The sequence below is a fragment of the Lasiosphaeria miniovina genome, assembly GCF_030549165.1.
Source record: "Lasiosphaeria miniovina strain SMH2392-1A chromosome Unknown B0T26scaffold_2, whole genome shotgun sequence".
Taxonomy (NCBI): Eukaryota; Fungi; Ascomycota; class Sordariomycetes; order Sordariales; family Lasiosphaeriaceae; genus Lasiosphaeria; species Lasiosphaeria miniovina.
This window is the reverse complement of record NW_026848221.1, coordinates 3,592,318-3,608,159: the sequence shown is the minus strand read 5'-3', so window position 1 is coordinate 3,608,159 and position 15,842 is coordinate 3,592,318. Positions and strand designations below refer to the sequence as shown.

General features: G+C 58.9%; 7 protein-coding genes across 7 annotated transcripts; 4 read left to right on the top strand and 3 right to left on the bottom strand.

The window, feature by feature from the left end:
* Positions 1–85: 85 nt before the first annotated feature.
* Positions 86–2,181, bottom strand: B0T26DRAFT_145063 (S-adenosyl-L-methionine-dependent methyltransferase). Its single transcript, XM_060433431.1, has 9 exons — positions 1,819–2,181; positions 1,727–1,761; positions 1,542–1,650; positions 1,307–1,474; positions 1,210–1,247; positions 1,004–1,141; positions 594–888; positions 469–536; positions 86–381 (listed from the first exon to the last, which is right to left on the bottom strand). The coding sequence occupies exons 1-9, from the start codon at positions 2,035–2,037 to the stop codon at positions 351–353; spliced, it is 1,101 nt and encodes a 366-aa protein (XP_060300649.1). The 5' UTR covers positions 2,038–2,181; the 3' UTR covers positions 86–350.
* A 1,300-nt stretch (positions 2,182–3,481) lies between these two features.
* On the top strand, positions 3,482–4,849 carry B0T26DRAFT_144973 (histidine phosphatase superfamily). The gene is made up of 4 exons (XM_060433430.1): positions 3,482–3,648; positions 3,883–3,928; positions 4,007–4,524; positions 4,606–4,849. The coding sequence occupies exons 1-4, from the start codon at positions 3,591–3,593 to the stop codon at positions 4,743–4,745; spliced, it is 762 nt and encodes a 253-aa protein (XP_060300648.1). The 5' UTR covers positions 3,482–3,590; the 3' UTR covers positions 4,746–4,849.
* Positions 4,850–4,952: 103 nt separating this feature from the next.
* B0T26DRAFT_672414 (uncharacterized protein) lies at positions 4,953–5,662 on the bottom strand (the record flags this gene model as incomplete). The annotated part of the gene is made up of 3 exons (XM_060439447.1): positions 4,953–4,987; positions 5,126–5,380; positions 5,518–5,662. 3 exons carry the CDS (start codon positions 5,660–5,662, stop codon positions 4,953–4,955), a joined length of 435 nt encoding a protein of 144 aa, XP_060300647.1.
* Positions 5,663–6,376: 714 nt separating this feature from the next.
* Positions 6,377–7,447, top strand: B0T26DRAFT_822436 (uncharacterized protein; the record flags this gene model as incomplete). Its single annotated transcript, XM_060447416.1, has 3 exons — positions 6,377–6,654; positions 6,714–6,785; positions 6,885–7,447. Coding segments are annotated over exons 1-3 (816 nt in total), but the record flags the coding sequence as incomplete, so codon positions are not given.
* Positions 7,448–8,191: 744 nt separating this feature from the next.
* Positions 8,192–9,444, top strand: B0T26DRAFT_799702 (uncharacterized protein). Its single transcript, XM_060446982.1, has 2 exons — positions 8,192–8,534; positions 8,613–9,444. Exons 1-2 carry the CDS (start codon positions 8,459–8,461, stop codon positions 9,230–9,232), a joined length of 696 nt encoding a protein of 231 aa, XP_060300645.1. The 5' UTR covers positions 8,192–8,458; the 3' UTR covers positions 9,233–9,444.
* Positions 9,445–10,249: 805 nt separating this feature from the next.
* B0T26DRAFT_748090 (uncharacterized protein) lies at positions 10,250–13,926 on the bottom strand (the record flags this gene model as incomplete). The annotated part of the gene is made up of 4 exons (XM_060444921.1): positions 10,250–11,017; positions 11,084–12,201; positions 12,275–13,269; positions 13,340–13,926. 4 exons carry the CDS (start codon positions 13,924–13,926, stop codon positions 10,250–10,252), a joined length of 3,468 nt encoding a protein of 1,155 aa, XP_060300644.1.
* A 700-nt stretch (positions 13,927–14,626) lies between these two features.
* Positions 14,627–15,463, top strand: B0T26DRAFT_637089 (uncharacterized protein; the record flags this gene model as incomplete). Its single annotated transcript, XM_060436899.1, has 1 exon — positions 14,627–15,463. One exon carries the CDS (start codon positions 14,627–14,629, stop codon positions 15,461–15,463), a length of 837 nt encoding a protein of 278 aa, XP_060300643.1.
* Between the last annotated feature and the right edge of the window lie 379 nt (positions 15,464–15,842).

Here is a 15,842-nt window from a genome sequence, read left to right as displayed (position 1 = left end):
CTGGGGGACTGTGGTTATGTAGCCTGCACAGCTATTCCCTACCCAGAAAATGTTTGGTCTGCTGGTAAAGCGGTGACTCGTCACACAAACAGGGCTATCAATCCGTCATGAAAGCAAGCAGGTTTGTATTAACTAGGTAGCTTCGTTGTCATGACAATCATGCCACTTCACGATGCCATTCATAAACGTCGTCCGGCTCAAGAGTCGTAAAACAGCGATAAAGGTAACCGGATAGCCCCCTCCTGCTAATAACCAAGAAATCCCGACACTAATAGGCACCTCCCTGGCGAGGTGTGCAAACTTGGATCCGCCCAAACAGATTCGACTTCGAACGCGGCCGCGCAGATTGATTACTCGGGTTTTTGACCATACGCGACGTGGCTGCAGTATCCCGTTAGCTTCACGGGCCGCGTAGTGGGAAACGGTCTCAACAATAGAGACGGAGATGGGGATAGAATGACCACTCACAAGTCAAACTGGATGTGCAGGTTGGGGTTCCGCACGTCCTTGCGGACGCCGGCTATCAGAACCTGGACCTCCTCGACGGCCCAGCCGAGGACGCCGACGAGCAGGCCCAGGGAGAAGCCCTCGACGCCCTGCTCGAACTGGGCGATGTTGTACAGACCAATCTCCTTGTACTTGGGGTCCTTGGGCCAGGGCCCGAGCGGGAACTTGAAGCGCTGGTGGACGACGTTGGTGAAGCCCGCGCCCTTGAGCCAGCCCTCGAGGTAGCTGCCCGGGTTTAGCTCGCGCTTCGTCTTCTTGGCCGCCTCGTTGAGGGCCAGGATCCACTTGCGGACCGACAGGTCGTCGTTGACGGAGCCGTCTTCCGAGTAGAAGTTGAACTCAAAGTCTTGAAACTCGGCCCAGCCGCCGGCGTTGAGGTTGCTGTGCAGACGATTTCGCGCTAATTAGCCTCTGGATTTCCAGAGCAAATAAGTGGCGTTCTTCTCTTCTTCTTTTCACACTTGAAGAAAGAAAACAAGGGAAAGGGACGACTTACTCATAAGCGTTCTTTACGAGCTTGGGCCAGTCGAGGATGCACGCGGTCAGGTACCGGCAAAAAATCCAGTCGAACTTGGCGCCGTACACCCACGGGCTCTCAATGTCGTCAACCTCGAATTTGACGTTGGGGGGGATCCTAAGCGACTTGTTAATGACATCTGTGCTGCAGCTCGATCCAGAGAGGGAGCAAAGCCGTCGACGTACCAAGTCGGCTGAATGGCGCTCAGATCGTTTCCGATGACCTTTTGTTGCAGTCAGCAGGCAGCGCGCTGATATATCAAAGGCGTAAAAGAACACGCACCTCTGCATTGGGGAACTCGTCGCCAATAGTAATGGCCCAGATTCCGGTTCCCGTGCCGAGGTCGAGAATCCTGTGTAGCTTGCTCTCCTCGACGGGGGCCAGGTAGTGCTTCTCGCCAGTGCCCACGTACATGAGCTCGTGGGTCATGTCGAGGCGGTCCATCTCGTCCTAGAGCGGAAAAGGGTCAGCAGGGAGCCCGCGAGGCATGGCGGGGAGAGTCACGGTTAGAGCCCACCTCGTCGTTGGGGAACGGATAGGCGCCGGAGCGGAACTTGTGGTACCGTCGGCCGTGCTTGATGGGGTAGTCGACGACGCTGGAGCTGAGCGATTCGGTAAAGGCAGAGCTGGCGCGGCAGATCCGAGTGAGCACACCAATACTGCATTAATCGCGACTGGATTGGAAGAATTGCGAGCGCTTACACCTGAGAACCAATGGCCGAATCATCGTCTCGCAGCTAAAGGGCCGAGAGTCAGAATCAATCAATAGACTAGAAGGCCTGCAGTGGACGGACCGCGTCGTCGATCTCGATGTTGGCATCGGGGTCGATGGGCGCATCATCGGCAGCCGGCGAGGCAGCCGCCGCAGCAGGAGCCGTTGAGGCTTGAGCGGGAGGTGAGGCGGCGGCGGGGGCGGCAGCGGGAGGCGCCGAAGTGGAGGATTCTGGAGCGGGGGCCGATGCCGGCGCTGCCGGCGCTGCTGCGGGGGCTGCGGCTGGGGTTGGGTCCGCCATTGTCGCGGCTGGCTGGCTTTGCTCGGGATAGGTGGAGAAAATTAGACGTCTAGAATCAAGAGATTGCAGTCTTAAGCAATTGGGGGCAGCTGTGGAAGACAGAAGAAGGGGTTTTGGCTACAAAAAGAGATGAAGGCGGGAGGAGACGGGGGGGGTGGGATGAGACGGGAGGGTGGGATGAGATGAGGGGCAAGCTAAGGGACCCAAGGTGAGGTGGGCGAGCGAGGCTGCGGGAGTAGCGCAAGCATGCCGGGGTGCCGTGGATGAAGAATAAATATTATCTCCTCTCCTAGCGTTTTCGCCCGAGTTCAAGGGCCCCGGAACAGGGCCCGCTTGCGGGCCCAGTGCCCGTCCGTTGTGGCTTGCTTGCGCTATCTGTCTTGTTGCGCAACGCGCCGAACCCACGGGGAAGCAAGTCGACTTCCCCCTGGTCATGAACGCTAGCACCGTGCCAATGCTTGCAGCTGTGCAGCGAGAATGCAGGCGGGGCGCATAGCATGCCCACGAGCAGGGACGGAATGGCCTGGACTCGTTCCTCTGGCAGCCAACGGCATCCCGTACGGGTCCGAATTGCGTCTGGAAACCAATCGCTTCCCCTACCCGGCTCGAACACTTGCCTTGCTCGGGTAGATAGCTATACTAGATCCGGCGGGCGAGGTTTTTGACACCTCCCACGTTGTGCGCAAGCGTCCACAGAAGCGCTAGGCTGTAACGGCCCTAGCCGTCTGTCCCCTTTGGAGTTTATCGCCTCGTTGCGGGGTATTAGGGTAGTTATTACTAAGAGTGGGGAGTCTTCCATTGGAGCTGTGTCGCTCTCAGCCACTGAGAGCCCGGCTCACTGGGCCAGACTGGTTTCCTAGAAAAGGACCAGATCTCACATCCACAATGCGAGAATCGACTGTTCACATTTACCTGAGCGGTGAAGGTGAGGGAAAGATGCGCTGCTAGCCCGTTTATTAGCACGGATAATGAGCGCACTTCTTCGTGCGTACCCCTCAGCGGGGCTGTCAGGGAGTTTACCGAAGTCTGTCTGCGTGCTATTCAGGCGTGTTGACACGGTCTAAGCAGGCTGCATTGAAGTGGCGTCTCGATTTCTTTCCCAGCTACCCTTACGAGGGCGCATTGGACGGATTACAGTTTTGTTCACAAATGTCATCCAACGTTTGGGGGTGCGAAACTAGTGGCCCCCACCCCATTTGCATTTGCATGGAGCCGAGGCGGAACGGCGGCAGCTTACAGCGGGTGGGGGTGGAGTCAGTGCGAAGAGCTCGGCCGATGACCTTTCATCATCACTTCTTCACCAGCTCTTTCTCACGTGAAGTGAGGGGAGAGTAGTGGGCTATTATTACTTGACATGTCATAAACAAGTCAATTGCCTTCCAGTCGAAGACACACGTCCGCATCGCGGTCATTATAGCATTTATCACGCATTGGAGACTCGTCTCGAGTGATGCCAGGCACTCTGAGTGGTTTTCCCCTTGCTAGTGGCAGCCACCTGTCAGTGGTGACTGACAGGAAACCGTTCAGGCCACAACTGACAGCTGCACGAGGGAATGCCTCCCTCTCACAAGCAAATTCCAACGGACGCACATGTCCGACACAAGAGCTTAGGTAATTTGCATGCACATACATGGAGACAAAGAGCCCCGTGCGACAACTTCAACTTTCCATATTTTCCGCAATTAAAAAACTTGCCACTTCCCTCGGCGTATCACTCTCGCATTTCTAGTGTTTCACCTAGCATCGACATGGACACACTGGCCAAGTCCGAGCTTTCCGAAACTACGGTTGGCGAGTCCTCCACCACGCGGGAAACAAAAGCTGAGCACGTAACTCGGGACACAGATTCCACAGTGATCCACATCCTCCGCCATGGCCAGTCACTGCACAAGTAAGCCGGCACCGAGGCTGCTGATTAATTACAGGTAAATTAAGGTAAACTAACCCGACATAATTGTCACAATCGAAGCATAGAAAGGGGCTATCCCCACCGAGACCCGCCTCTCACCGAGTTAGGCGAGGCACAAGCCAGGGCCGTGCAGCTGCCCGCGGCGCCGGACCTCATCATCATATCTCCGATGACGCGCGCGATCCAGACGGCGCTCCTCGTGTTCGGCACAGCGGCAGAGGAGACCCCGCCCGACATCCCCCGGCACGCCCAGTCCCAAAACCCGGTGTCGGTGCCGGTGCCGGTGCAGGTGTGGCCGGACCTGCGCGAGACGCACGACCACGCCACGTGCAACAAGGGCCTGGGGCGCGCCGCGCTGGCCGCGCGCTTTCCGGGGCTCGATTTCTCGCTCTGCGGCCCCGAGTGGGACGAGGCCTATTACCCCGCGCACAGCGCCGCGCGCGCCGAGGCCCGCGCCGAGCGCGTGCGCAGCCGCCTCTGCGCTCTGGCGCGCTCTGGGCTGTACGAGAATATCGTGCTTGTTACGCACCGCGGCTTCGTCGCGTTTCTGGTCCCCGGCGCGAGGTTCGGGCTCTGTGGTGCGTTGCCGTCGCCGCCTGTCGGGTGCTTACTGTAATGACATGGCCGCTTTTGCGGGGCGGCTGGCTAACTGTTTGCAGAATCTCGCCGGTACCGGTTCGCTACGGAGAGCGAGGCGGAGAGGGAGAGATTCGGTGTCAACGTTGACTCGGACGAGGCGCAAGACTTTGGTCCTACGGTGCTGGTGCCGTGCGAAGACTTGGGCCAGCCTGCACTGTGAGGGTGCACGGTCTCGTTGTATCAGGATTGAAATCAACGCGATCACTAGAACAAGCAAGAGGAACTGGATCCATGCTCCTTGGGGGCTTTTCATAAAGACCGAGTATCTGCTGATCTAATCGTTGCCGCTCCTCGTTAACCTCAAGAAAGTAACAGCGCAGTCCACACGGCAACAGAAATCCCCAAAAACATAACGCCTGTTGCCTTTTTAGGATTCGAAGCAGCGCTGGTAGGGATAGGCGGCTGTGGCAGATGTCAGTAACACATCTACACCGACTCCCATGAAAGGATGTGAGAGACAGACAGCAGTGGAAGCAGAAGTCAAGCTGCCGGTCGTGGCGTTTGAGGCTGCCGTGGGAGGCGCTGTGGTGGGACCTGTACTGGTGGTGGTAGGCAAGCTCGCGGGGGAGGAGGAGGAGGACGACGACGACGTGGTCACAGGCGGCGCAGTCGGCGTGTCGCCCGATGGCGAAGGCGTGGGAGACAGCCCGCAGGACGAGGCGGCAGAGGAGACGCCGCCGCCGTAGATGGTCCAGATGTTGAAGTCCAGCGCGCACTCCAGACAGTCATCGTACGCGGCCGTCCACGTCGAGTTGCTGCAGTGCGCTGGATCTCGCCTGCCGGCCGAAGCGGCGCCTGGAAGGGGAAGGTGTCAGTGACGAGCAGCATAGGGAGAGATGCCTCTGGCCGCCGTGCGGTGACACGTTGCTTTGGCGAGGCATGTCTGAGGAGATGTCGGGGCGGGGGTTGGCCACGACACGGATGGCACGTACCGCAGTCGGCGTGGCAGTTGTACTGCGGTGTTCCGGGCGCCTGCCTCTCCAAGATCAAGCCGTGGACGTCAGAGTGGTCGTCCGGCAGGGCGGTCGCCTGCACAGCCACGGGTATCACCACCGCGAGGATAAGAGACAAGTGCATTTTGGTTGTGGTTGTGGTTGTGGTTGCAGTCAGCAGACGGCTTGGGAAGACTAGGTAGTAGCCAGGAGATGAGGGAAAGCTGGGAGCACTCAAAGATAAAACAAAATAAAAAAAGTTGGTCCGAATCACGGGGGCAGCAAGCACTTAAAGACCGAGTCCCACCCAGGAAAAGAAAGTGGCGGGAACAATGGGCAGACACGCGACTTGCATGTCGATAGTGGGTGCTGAGCTGATATACGATGCTGCAGGCCAAGACTGGCAGGGTGTAGAAGAGCCAATGCTTGAACGCCCTTGAAGACGGGGGTCCAATCATGGGAGGCGATATGAGCCGGGTCTCGCCGCCAAGCCAATTTATCAGATCATCTGATAATCTAATCCACTTGCCTTATCAGGATCACAGTCGAGGGTGTGGATTGCCACGGAAGGTGTCATTGGACCGGGCCAGCAAGCGCATCTTGGCGTCTAGCGACCCAGCCAGACCTTTACCGCCAAGCGAAGAGCCAAGCTGAGGTAGGCCGGGACTGGTCGCAGCACAGGATACCGCGGGGGAACTGCTTGGACTCGTGTAGCTGAGTCCTTGCCGACTTGTACATGTACATGCTTATTGGTCTTGACCCCGCAGTCGGTGACGGACGAGCCTAGTGGGAAAATAAAAGGGCAGCATCACCCGCAGTCAGTCATGCCATCCATGGAGACACACCCTAGACCTGGCATGAATTAGCCGCCGTACTTGAACATATCTCTAGCAGTGCCAGCTCCATTCCATCAGTCTTATTTATCAAGCAGCCCGAGTCACTGGCTTACCCCCGGGATGGCGCTTTCACGCATACTGCTCGCCATAGCGGCCGCCGTCGGCGCCCAGGCCACCAGTAGCGACCAGGGGCCGGCGGCCTTCATGTGGCCTCCCGACCGTGTCTGGTCCGGCCAGATGGACAACACGGCGCCCTGCGGCTCGGTTGACGGCGCCACCACACGCACCGAGTTTCCACTCAGTAAGCTGATGTCCCCCCCCTGCCACTGTCTACCGCAGACACGGACTGACGTCGGCCAGCCGACGGCAAGGTGGCCCTTGTCGCCCAGGACGACTCGTACCGGGCTTTCCTGGCCGTGTCGTTCAAGAACGGTTAGCTTCTCTCATTATTACCTCCCAACGTGCATGTCACAGCACCCCGTCCATCACCCAACCCCTGACATCCATCACCCCTGACATCCATCAACCCAGACCCCCAAACCAACGCCGACTTCGACTACTTCCTCAACGTGGCGCCCATAGCCGAGCTCGACCCGGGGCACACGTGCCTCTCGGTGCCGGGCCCGCCGGCGGACACGGCACCGGGCGCCAACGCCACCATCCAGATCCGCTACACGGCCGACTTCGACCGGCCCGAGAACCAGACCTTCTATGCGTGCGCCGACATCACGTACGTGCGCGCCGCCGACTTCAAGGCGCAGGTGCCGTGCTTCAACGCCACCGACGACCAGGACGTGCCAGCACCAACCACCACCGGCATCCCGTCGTCGCTGCCCGGCCACGGCGACAGCGGGCCGCCGCTCGTCACCCCCGGAGCCACCCCGACACCGGCACAGGCTTCCTCGTCTTCCGGGGGGGTCACGCTGTCGAGCGGCGCCATCGCCGGGGCTGTTGTCGGCGCCGTCGCCGGCGTCGTGCTCGTCGTTGCGCTCGCCCTGCTGTTCTACCGCGAGCGCCAGAAGAAGCTCCGCCTCGAGCACCAGCGCGACTCGGCCCGCGGCGTCCCCTGGCGCGAGGACCCGCCCAAGGACTCGGCTTCGGCTGGCAGTATTCGGATGCAGAATATGTAGTTGGTTAACTGGTTTGGTTGCTCGCGTCACGTAATTACGATCAAGGTTGATGAGCTGAATGTCCATCTATCTAGGGAGTTACGACGAGTAGACGGTGGGAGTTGGAAGGGGTTCAGGGAGCGTCTATTTTACGGATAATTACCCGTGTGCTTCGCGTGTGGCAATGGCAATGTTACCGTCGTGCATTGTGCAGGGTTCGCAGAAACGCAAATACTTAAAGATGACTTGCTTGCTATTTACTTCTAGTTTCGTTTATTCTGAATTGACGACTGACGTTACACACCTCAACCACATCGCCACGAAGTGCATCATGCTGCGTTATAATCAACAATTGGTGTAGAATAAACAATTGGTGGTGAACATCACGGTGTCTGATCGGCCCCTACGATACCTCCAAGGCCTTGATCACGGCAGCGACGTGAGAGCTGCGCCGCAGATGAAGCGGCCCGAAACGGCGGCGACCTACAACCGCGCCACGCCATGGGAAGCACCAGTCTTGAATAAGCTTATTTCGTCCATCTTACGGGCCCCCAGCGGGCTGCCCGAGGCCACGGCCAAAGGTGATTCGCCGTGGCCCGGCAAAAGATGGTGGGAAAGCGGCCGGAAGGGGTGGCCCGTTGTTGGGCCCGAGATTGTCGACTGATCTGATCATATAGAGAGCGAGGCACTCGACACGAAAGGGGACATTGATCAACGCGCCTTGGAACTGCGGGAGACTGTGGTTCCGCAAGTGACTTTCTTTTTCGCCCAATTCCTTTCACAAACTAAGCCGGTCAGTCAACCTGTATATAGTGCACACACCCCCATGTCACCAGCTTAGCTGGTGGCTCCCGTGCATTGCAACCAGTTGACTTTGTTCTCTGTGTTGCTGGCTGTGGTCCCCCTGTTGTTGACCGCGACTCCCACCCCTTTGGGTTAATATCATTGTTCTCCCATTTGAGGCCTCGACTGTAAACATCAGCCGCACAGCATAACATGTTCAGACGGCACACAAAACCGCCAGCAGGCAGTCAGCAGCTGCGACCCGCGACCACCTGGCCTGTCCGTCAAGGTGAGCAGCCCACCCCCAATCATTCCCACCCAGCGCTGCGACGACAATACTAACCCCTCCTGAACAAAGCCTCCTCAGCCCGACCCGAACGGTCCTGGAGAGAGACCGTCATCCACTACCACGTCATCTGGAAAGAGATCCTGCACCTCCCGCAGAAGCAGCACAGGCCGCAGGCGCAGCCGCGCACGACAGGGAGGTCGGCGACGTCGACAAGCCTGCTCGCCGCCCGCGAGGCCACCCGGCGGCAGCAGCAGCTGCAGCAGGACCTCTCTGCCATCACAGCGGCCGGCGGCGGCGGCGGCGGCGCTGCGTCCCCGCCGACGCCCCAGCCGCGCTACGCCTCGCACACGCCCGTGTGGTTCGCCGAGCCGCAGCCTAACCCTAGCTCCGACGGCGCGCTGCTGCTGCTGCTGCCGCCCCTGACCCGGCCGCGGCAGTCCACTTTCTCGGGCCGGCCTCCGACACGGCGCGGGCCACTCTCCGCGGGGGATGCGGAGTCGAGTGGCCAGGCGCTCCCTCCGAGCGAGACGGTTCAGGAAGTCGCCCACGCCCAAGACCAGGGTCAGGGTCAGGGTCAGGGTCAGGGTCAGGATCAAGGTCAGGGTCAGGGCCAGGGAGAAGAACCGCAGGCGGAGGATAGCACTGCACTGCCTGCCCTTCCGTCACGTGCAAGCAAGCACGATATGATTGATTGCTGATGATGAGATGAAAGGCTGGGGCCGGGGATAGGAGGGAGACGAGGGATACGAGGAGGGAGACGAGGAAGAAGAGAAGGGCCAGTCAAGCAGGCGCAAAAGACAGAATGACCCGGGTCGATGCCGGAGAAGTAATTAGGTAGCCACGGCGAAGTTGAGGAGTGGGACGGTAATTAATCAGTGATTAATCAGTTTGGTGTCGATGTTCGTTTGGTGTCGATGTTCGTTTGGTGTCGATGTTCGTTTGGTGTCGGTGTTCGTTTGGTGTCTGTGTTCGTTTGGTGTCTGTGTTCGTTTGGTGTCGATGTTGGACGCAAAACGAGAAAGGTTGCACTGGTGAAATGGACATGGGAAGAAAGGAGGTGGTCAGATGCAAGAGTGGTTAGGTCTAAAATCTAATAGCGGTTTATTCATACACGTACCTAAATGACTTGTTGACCTGGAAGTGCAATGGTCTTGCACGATTTCGCTGGTGATTGAAGAGTTGCTTTCGAGAAAACCTCTGGCCTCTAACACGTAATTAAAGGGACATGGTTCGTGTGCGTGTCAACCAAATTACCATTTGAATGTCACCTCCAATAAAGTAGCGCTAGAATGGCTGGGATAAGATTTTGCAACCTATTGGACTGAACAAGACGAGTACTCTGATCTTGCCAGACAATCCCCCAAAATTGAAGATGACATGCTGTCGCCCACTTTTGAGCCACTTTTGAGCCACATTGTCAAGTCACACACCTGCATATTCCTGCATATCCCTTCATTCGTTACTTTCAGCCCTGATCCCTTTTTTCGGGCTCCCGGACTTCCGAATGCCCTCTTTTTCTCCCTTGCTACGGCTGAGTCCCTTACGTAGTACGACTGAACAGACTGTTGAACCAGGTTTCCTTTGTCCTTTTCATGGAAGCATAAAAGGCCCTCTTTCCTGTATTATTAGATTGGATTTAGACAGACAATTCAAGACCCTTCAAGCCACTGTCAACTTTGATCACGGGCCAGGCATGCATTACAGCCTCCCCCACCCTACAGCGTCGACAACGTGCCGAGCCTCGGCGTCTGACCAACACGGCCCTGGGTAGTCCACGACACGAGGTCGCGGGCGAGCTTGGTGACGACCTCCCACTTCTGCTCGTTGGAGTAGCCGTCCATCTCGAGCTTCTTGCCAGGGTCCTGGAAGAAGCTCTCGACCTCGACGCGGCGGTCCTTCTCGCTGTAGCCGCCGTCGCTGACGCGCACAAACGCGTCCTTCATGGCCGAGAAGCGCTTGATAGTGCGCAGCGACTCCTCGCTGACGGCGTTGGGGTCGTTGCTCTTGCGGCGGTGGAAGTTGTAGATGGCGCCCAGGCGCACGACGTGGATGATAAGCGCCGCTAGCCCCGCCGCCAGCGCCGTCGCCACCGACGACCCCGTCTTGGGGATGTCGTCCTCCTCGTGGATCTTGTCGGCCTTGCTCATCTCGACGTTGTGCCCCGGCAGGATGAAGTCGAGCGTGCGCTGCGAGCCCGCCCAGTTGTACACGCTGCCGTCCGCGTTGGCCGCGCCCACCTTGAAGATGCTCTCTGACGTGGTCGGGCACCCGAACGGGTAGTACGAGCTCAGCACCTGCGCGCTGGTGATGCCGACGTCGGGCGCCGAGCAGAAGACGAGGATCTTGTTCTTGACTGCCCGCTCGAGCGCGGCCTGCAGCCGTGCGATGTCGGCCGCGTTGTTGTTCTGCTCGTCCTCGACCCGCTGCACCGTCCACGACATAGAGATGATGTCGAAGCCTCGGTTGACCGCGAACTCGACGGCCTAGCGCCGAGTTAACCACTGCGCGACCATGTGGGCGAGTTTGGGGGGTAGGACATGTTCACTTACGTCGGCGGCGCTCTTGGCCGTGAAGCTCGCCTTCTCGCCCCCCTCGCGTCGCGTGACGTTCAGCTTGCAGACGAAGATTTTGACCGAGGGGCACACGCGGCCGATCATGTAGGCCATGGTGGTGCCGTGGCCCGTGGTCGAGCCGTGGAAGGGGCCTGGCGCGCCGCTGAGGTCGGGGTCCTCGTAGTTGCTATCGAAGCTGCGCCCGTTCTCGATCTGGTTGGCGATGGCCTTGTGCATGAAGTCGGCACCGTCGTCGATGAGGGCCACCTTGACGTCCTTGCGCAGCTCGAGCGGCAGCTCGTCGACGGTCAGCGGGTTCGAGGGAAAGTCGGGCGGCAGGTTGGTCGGCAGCTTGCTGATGCCCTCGGTGAACTTGTCCATGATGCCGAGCCAGCGGTGCGTGTCGATCAGGCTGCGGCGGTCCGTGTCGGCGTTCTTGATGCCGCGCTTCGGCCGCGAGCTGGTCTGGTCGCTCGGCTTGTCGTACTCGACCTCGATGGGCGGCCACTTGGCGTTGCGCACCGCCTTGAGCCGGTCCCGGAACTCCTGCACGTCCTTGCGCGTGCGCACCGGCGGCTCGAGGCCTTTCGTCGTCTGGTGCAGCCGGATCTGCACGAGGTCCTTGAGCATGGCGAGCCCGTCGGGCTCGCTCCACGCCCGCAGGATCGCGTTGTTGCCGCTCCACCGGAGATGCAGCTCGCGCAGGTTGGAGTTTTGGCACGCGTCCTTGATGGCCCGCGGGTCCAGGTCGAGCTTCCGCCAGTCGAGAATCTCCACGTTGAACGGCTTGAGCGCGTCCTCGATGGCCTGGTCGCTGTGGGGCGGCTCCTTGTTGTCGGCGACGATCACCTTGATGATATTGGTGACGCCCTTCTTGGAGAGCCACGAGAAGAGGGCGACCATGTCCTTCCTTCCCGCGCCCACCTTGTCCGAGTCCGACTTTCGCATTCTGGGCGGGTCGAGGGGTGCCGCGAGCGCGACGGGACCAAAGTCGACGTATCGGAGAACCTCGTCAAAGGAGAGCCCCTTGTAGCTCGTCTCGAAATCGGCAAAGTTGATTGTCATGATCTCGTCCTTGACCACATTGGGAGGAAAGTCAAAACAGATGTGCTTGTCTAGAGAGAAGACGAATCAGTATTGCGCATCGGGGCACAGCACGAGGGGGGGAAGTGTGACAGCCTCGTCTACCTTCTTTGTTCTCGCCAAATAGAAACTCTATTGCCGAGTTGTGTGTCCTCGCTACGGCGGCCTCGTCGGCAGGGCCCTGTGAATCGGCCGAGCGGCTTCCACTTGAGAATTCCGGTCTCTGCCAGAAAGTAGTGCGAAGGTAGTGCAGTTTCAACTCTTTGGCCACAGTATTTGCAATCTCTGGCGATGGTGCTTCAGCTATCACCTTGCTCCGTGATGACTTTGAGGATCTGGATTCTGATGTTGTGAGTTTTGGCCGCTTCAGCTTTGGGGTGCTTGGTTTGCTGCTGTCTTGAGCGGCGCCGTCGTGTGGCAGGTGGGGCTGGTGGGCGTTGTCTTTGGTCACAGGAGTCGGGATGGTGGTTTCCTTTCCGAATTCGACCGTGGTCGCTCGTCTCAGGGGCTTGGGAAATGGCGGAGGGCGCATCTCAGCCACCATGATTCCCGCGGTTTTGGTCACGTCAGTACGGGATTTGGAGGTCTTGTTCGCCGAATCTCCATTCTGCTTTATCCGCTCCCAGTCATCCAAGTCGTCGTCTCGTCTCTTGCTCGTCGTGGGCGTCGGAGCTACCGGGATATCGTGCCAGCTCTTGGACTCCTTTCCAGGAGCGGCCTTGGCTTGGGTCGGGGGTTCCTTTGGCAGCAAGTCCGGGACGTCTTTGCTTGTCGACGACTTGACAACTTTTTTCTTCTTTGGCTTGTCGGCTTTGGGCACCGCTTCTTGTTTGATGAATCTGCGTTTTGTGTCAAGGTGGTATCGATAAGGCGAGAAGTACTCGGGCTTTCCGGTCCTTTTGTCGAATGCGCTGTCACCGCACTCGATGAGTGCCCGCACCACCCGAAGACCCGAGGTTGTGCATCGCTGATACTCTACCGCATAGTGAAGCGGCGTGAGCCCCCGCTTGTTGACCGCTGCAAGGGTGGATGGAGAGGCTCTCTTGACGAGCTGAATGGTGGTTTCCGGGTCAAAGCCGTTCTTGACGGCCCAATGAATGCTATTCCCCACCGTCAGCAAGATGCAGTGACGTGAGGCGAGTTGGAGACGGAACGGCCGTAGTCACATACCAGTTCTCGTCCTCGGGTCCAATCGAATGCAGCGCCTTCTTGAGATGGGCATCCTCGACCTTGCTATCAAGTACTGTCTTGACGAATACCACGTCGCTCTTGGACACGGCAACAAGCAGGGCGCCGCGGTTCGCCTCCTCGAGCTCGTGCAGGAGCTCGGGGAACTTCTCGACCAGATGCCTGACCAGCCAGGGCACGGGCTTGACATCGTAGGCCATCCTGAACAGTAAATTCCTGATCTCAATACGCACCGTTTTCTTCACAGCCTCGGTCTGGGGTTTCAAATAGTGGCGATACTTGTTCAGGTACTGGCGTTGCTTCTCCTCGTTCTGGCTCAGCTCGGGGGACTGGCTGAGTTTCTGCATTTCGGTAAGCTTGTCCGAGAACCTCGCGATCATATCCATCTCAGGCTCATCGTCCTCCGAGCCGGGTTCGCCATTAGACTCGTCGTCCTCCTCGTCCTCCTCGTCCTCGTCGCCTTCCGACGTCTCAGTGTGGTCCGGCGGGTGGTATGAATCGTCGCCATCTGTGTCGTCGCCCGTGGCCAGCAACTGGCTGCCAGCGGGTGCGTCCTCGGAATCAGACATGATTATTGACAGGCTCTTGTTGTTGTGGGGCTAAATTATCCTGGGCAGACGGCCTCGTCACGTCACAGACTGACGGCAGAATGAAGACAAGTGGTGAGAAAGGCGGATAGGTAACGAGCTCAGCAACGTCTGAATGGTGGAGGGGTCGTGAACGGCGCTAACGAATGAATGCAGTCGCAGTCTTCGTTTATTACTTAGCATATCACAATAAGCGAATGACCTCCCCTGTCCGCCCGTATGGCTGCTTCAGGGATGGTGCTCCTTGAGGAGGCCTTGAATTCTGCGGCCCATGGCTGAAATCAGCAGCAATGCCGAGGACTGGGCCGCCGTACCCGTCTCAGTGGGGACTAGCCCCCCTTCCGCCCCTTTCGTTTGGCTGTCCTGCACCCTGACAGCACAGCCTCTCTCCCCCTAGCTCATTCTAGTTATGCATCAATTAGGCTGCGACAGGACTCTCGAGGGCTTCCGCGGTGGAGTCGAGACGGGGCTCAAAATCAAGAAATAGATCAGTGTCCCAGCCAGAGAATCACTCAGGATAAGACAAGACAAGCCCCCTGCCGACATAATACCTACGGGCAGTCAACAGCAACACACTGGACGAGACCGACCGAGTTTTCTCTTGGAACCCCCTTGCAACCGAGCAGCCATGGCCGACTACGAAGAGGGGGGCGTGTTTGCCGAGGACCTGGAGCTTATCGATATGTCAGCAGTGCCAGAGGCAGAGCCGTCCGGGTTCCACACCCGGAACGATCCTAGCAACCCGTTTCAGCGAGATAACATTATCGACCGGAACAAGGGCCACATCATCATCCAGAGCGAGCACGTGGATGTTGCGCACGGCTTCATGTCCGAGGACAGCGACGACGCATGCTCGCTAGTCGTCGTCGCCTTCCGGTTCGACCCCAACGGCGTGGCGCGCCGGATCAAGGAGGCCCAGATCGTCATCACGTTCGCGGCGCTGGAGAGGGGGAAAGAGGACCCCGAGGTGGTGGGCATGGAGCCCAACGGGACCCTGTTCATCGAGCCGACGGTGCAGCACGAGACGAACACGGTGGGCGGGGCAATCAAGGCTAGCGGGGCGGGCGCTGAGATCAAGCTGCTTGGCTCGCACACGGTCGAGCGCGACACGACGGATTCGGCCCGGGTGCGAGGCTCGATCGACCTGCGGAACCGCAAATGGGGCGGTAAGAACTCGGTGTCGTGGTCGCTGCTCGAGAACGCAACGGCAAAGTCGGGCGTCGTGACGAGGCTCCAGGCAGCCATCCTTCTGAAGCGCCGCGACACGGCCCACTTCAAGGCAACCGTCACCGTCAGGGTCGTGGCCGACACCTGGACCGCCCTGGGGTCTGTCTTCAAGGCCGGCTCCATGAACAGCGGCAGCGACGACGACGACGTCTGGTATAACCCAGACAGAAAGCCGCCCAGCACCGACCGCCTGCAGAAATACGATGTCGACAATCTCGGCCACGTCGACCTCAAGCTTCTCAGCGATGTCGCCTTCCGAACTCTGCGCGTCGGATCGATCAGGGAGGGGTAATTAGCACTAAGCAAGCCAAAAGCTCCCCCGCCCGGTCTAATGACTGTGGGGCAGTGGGGGACCTGGTGGGTTATGACGGATGCTGTATCCACTCGTCCCAAGGACAATAAATGGGCTCCAGCCCCGTTGGATTATTAGCTCCCCCTTAAATTGACGGGATCTCTCTACTGGCAGCGCAAATGGGTGATGTGAACACGCTGACCGGGGCTGGGCCGATGAAACTCGAACCTGGGAAGGCGTGGATTGGGGCGGTTACTTATTTAAGGTGCTCAAGCCTGTTTGCACCTTCCCACCATGCTTTTGCTCGGCTGGCACTGGCTGGCAGTGGGTGGGCAGCCACGTTCATGCATTCATTCCCTGCAAAAGCGCACAGCTGCAG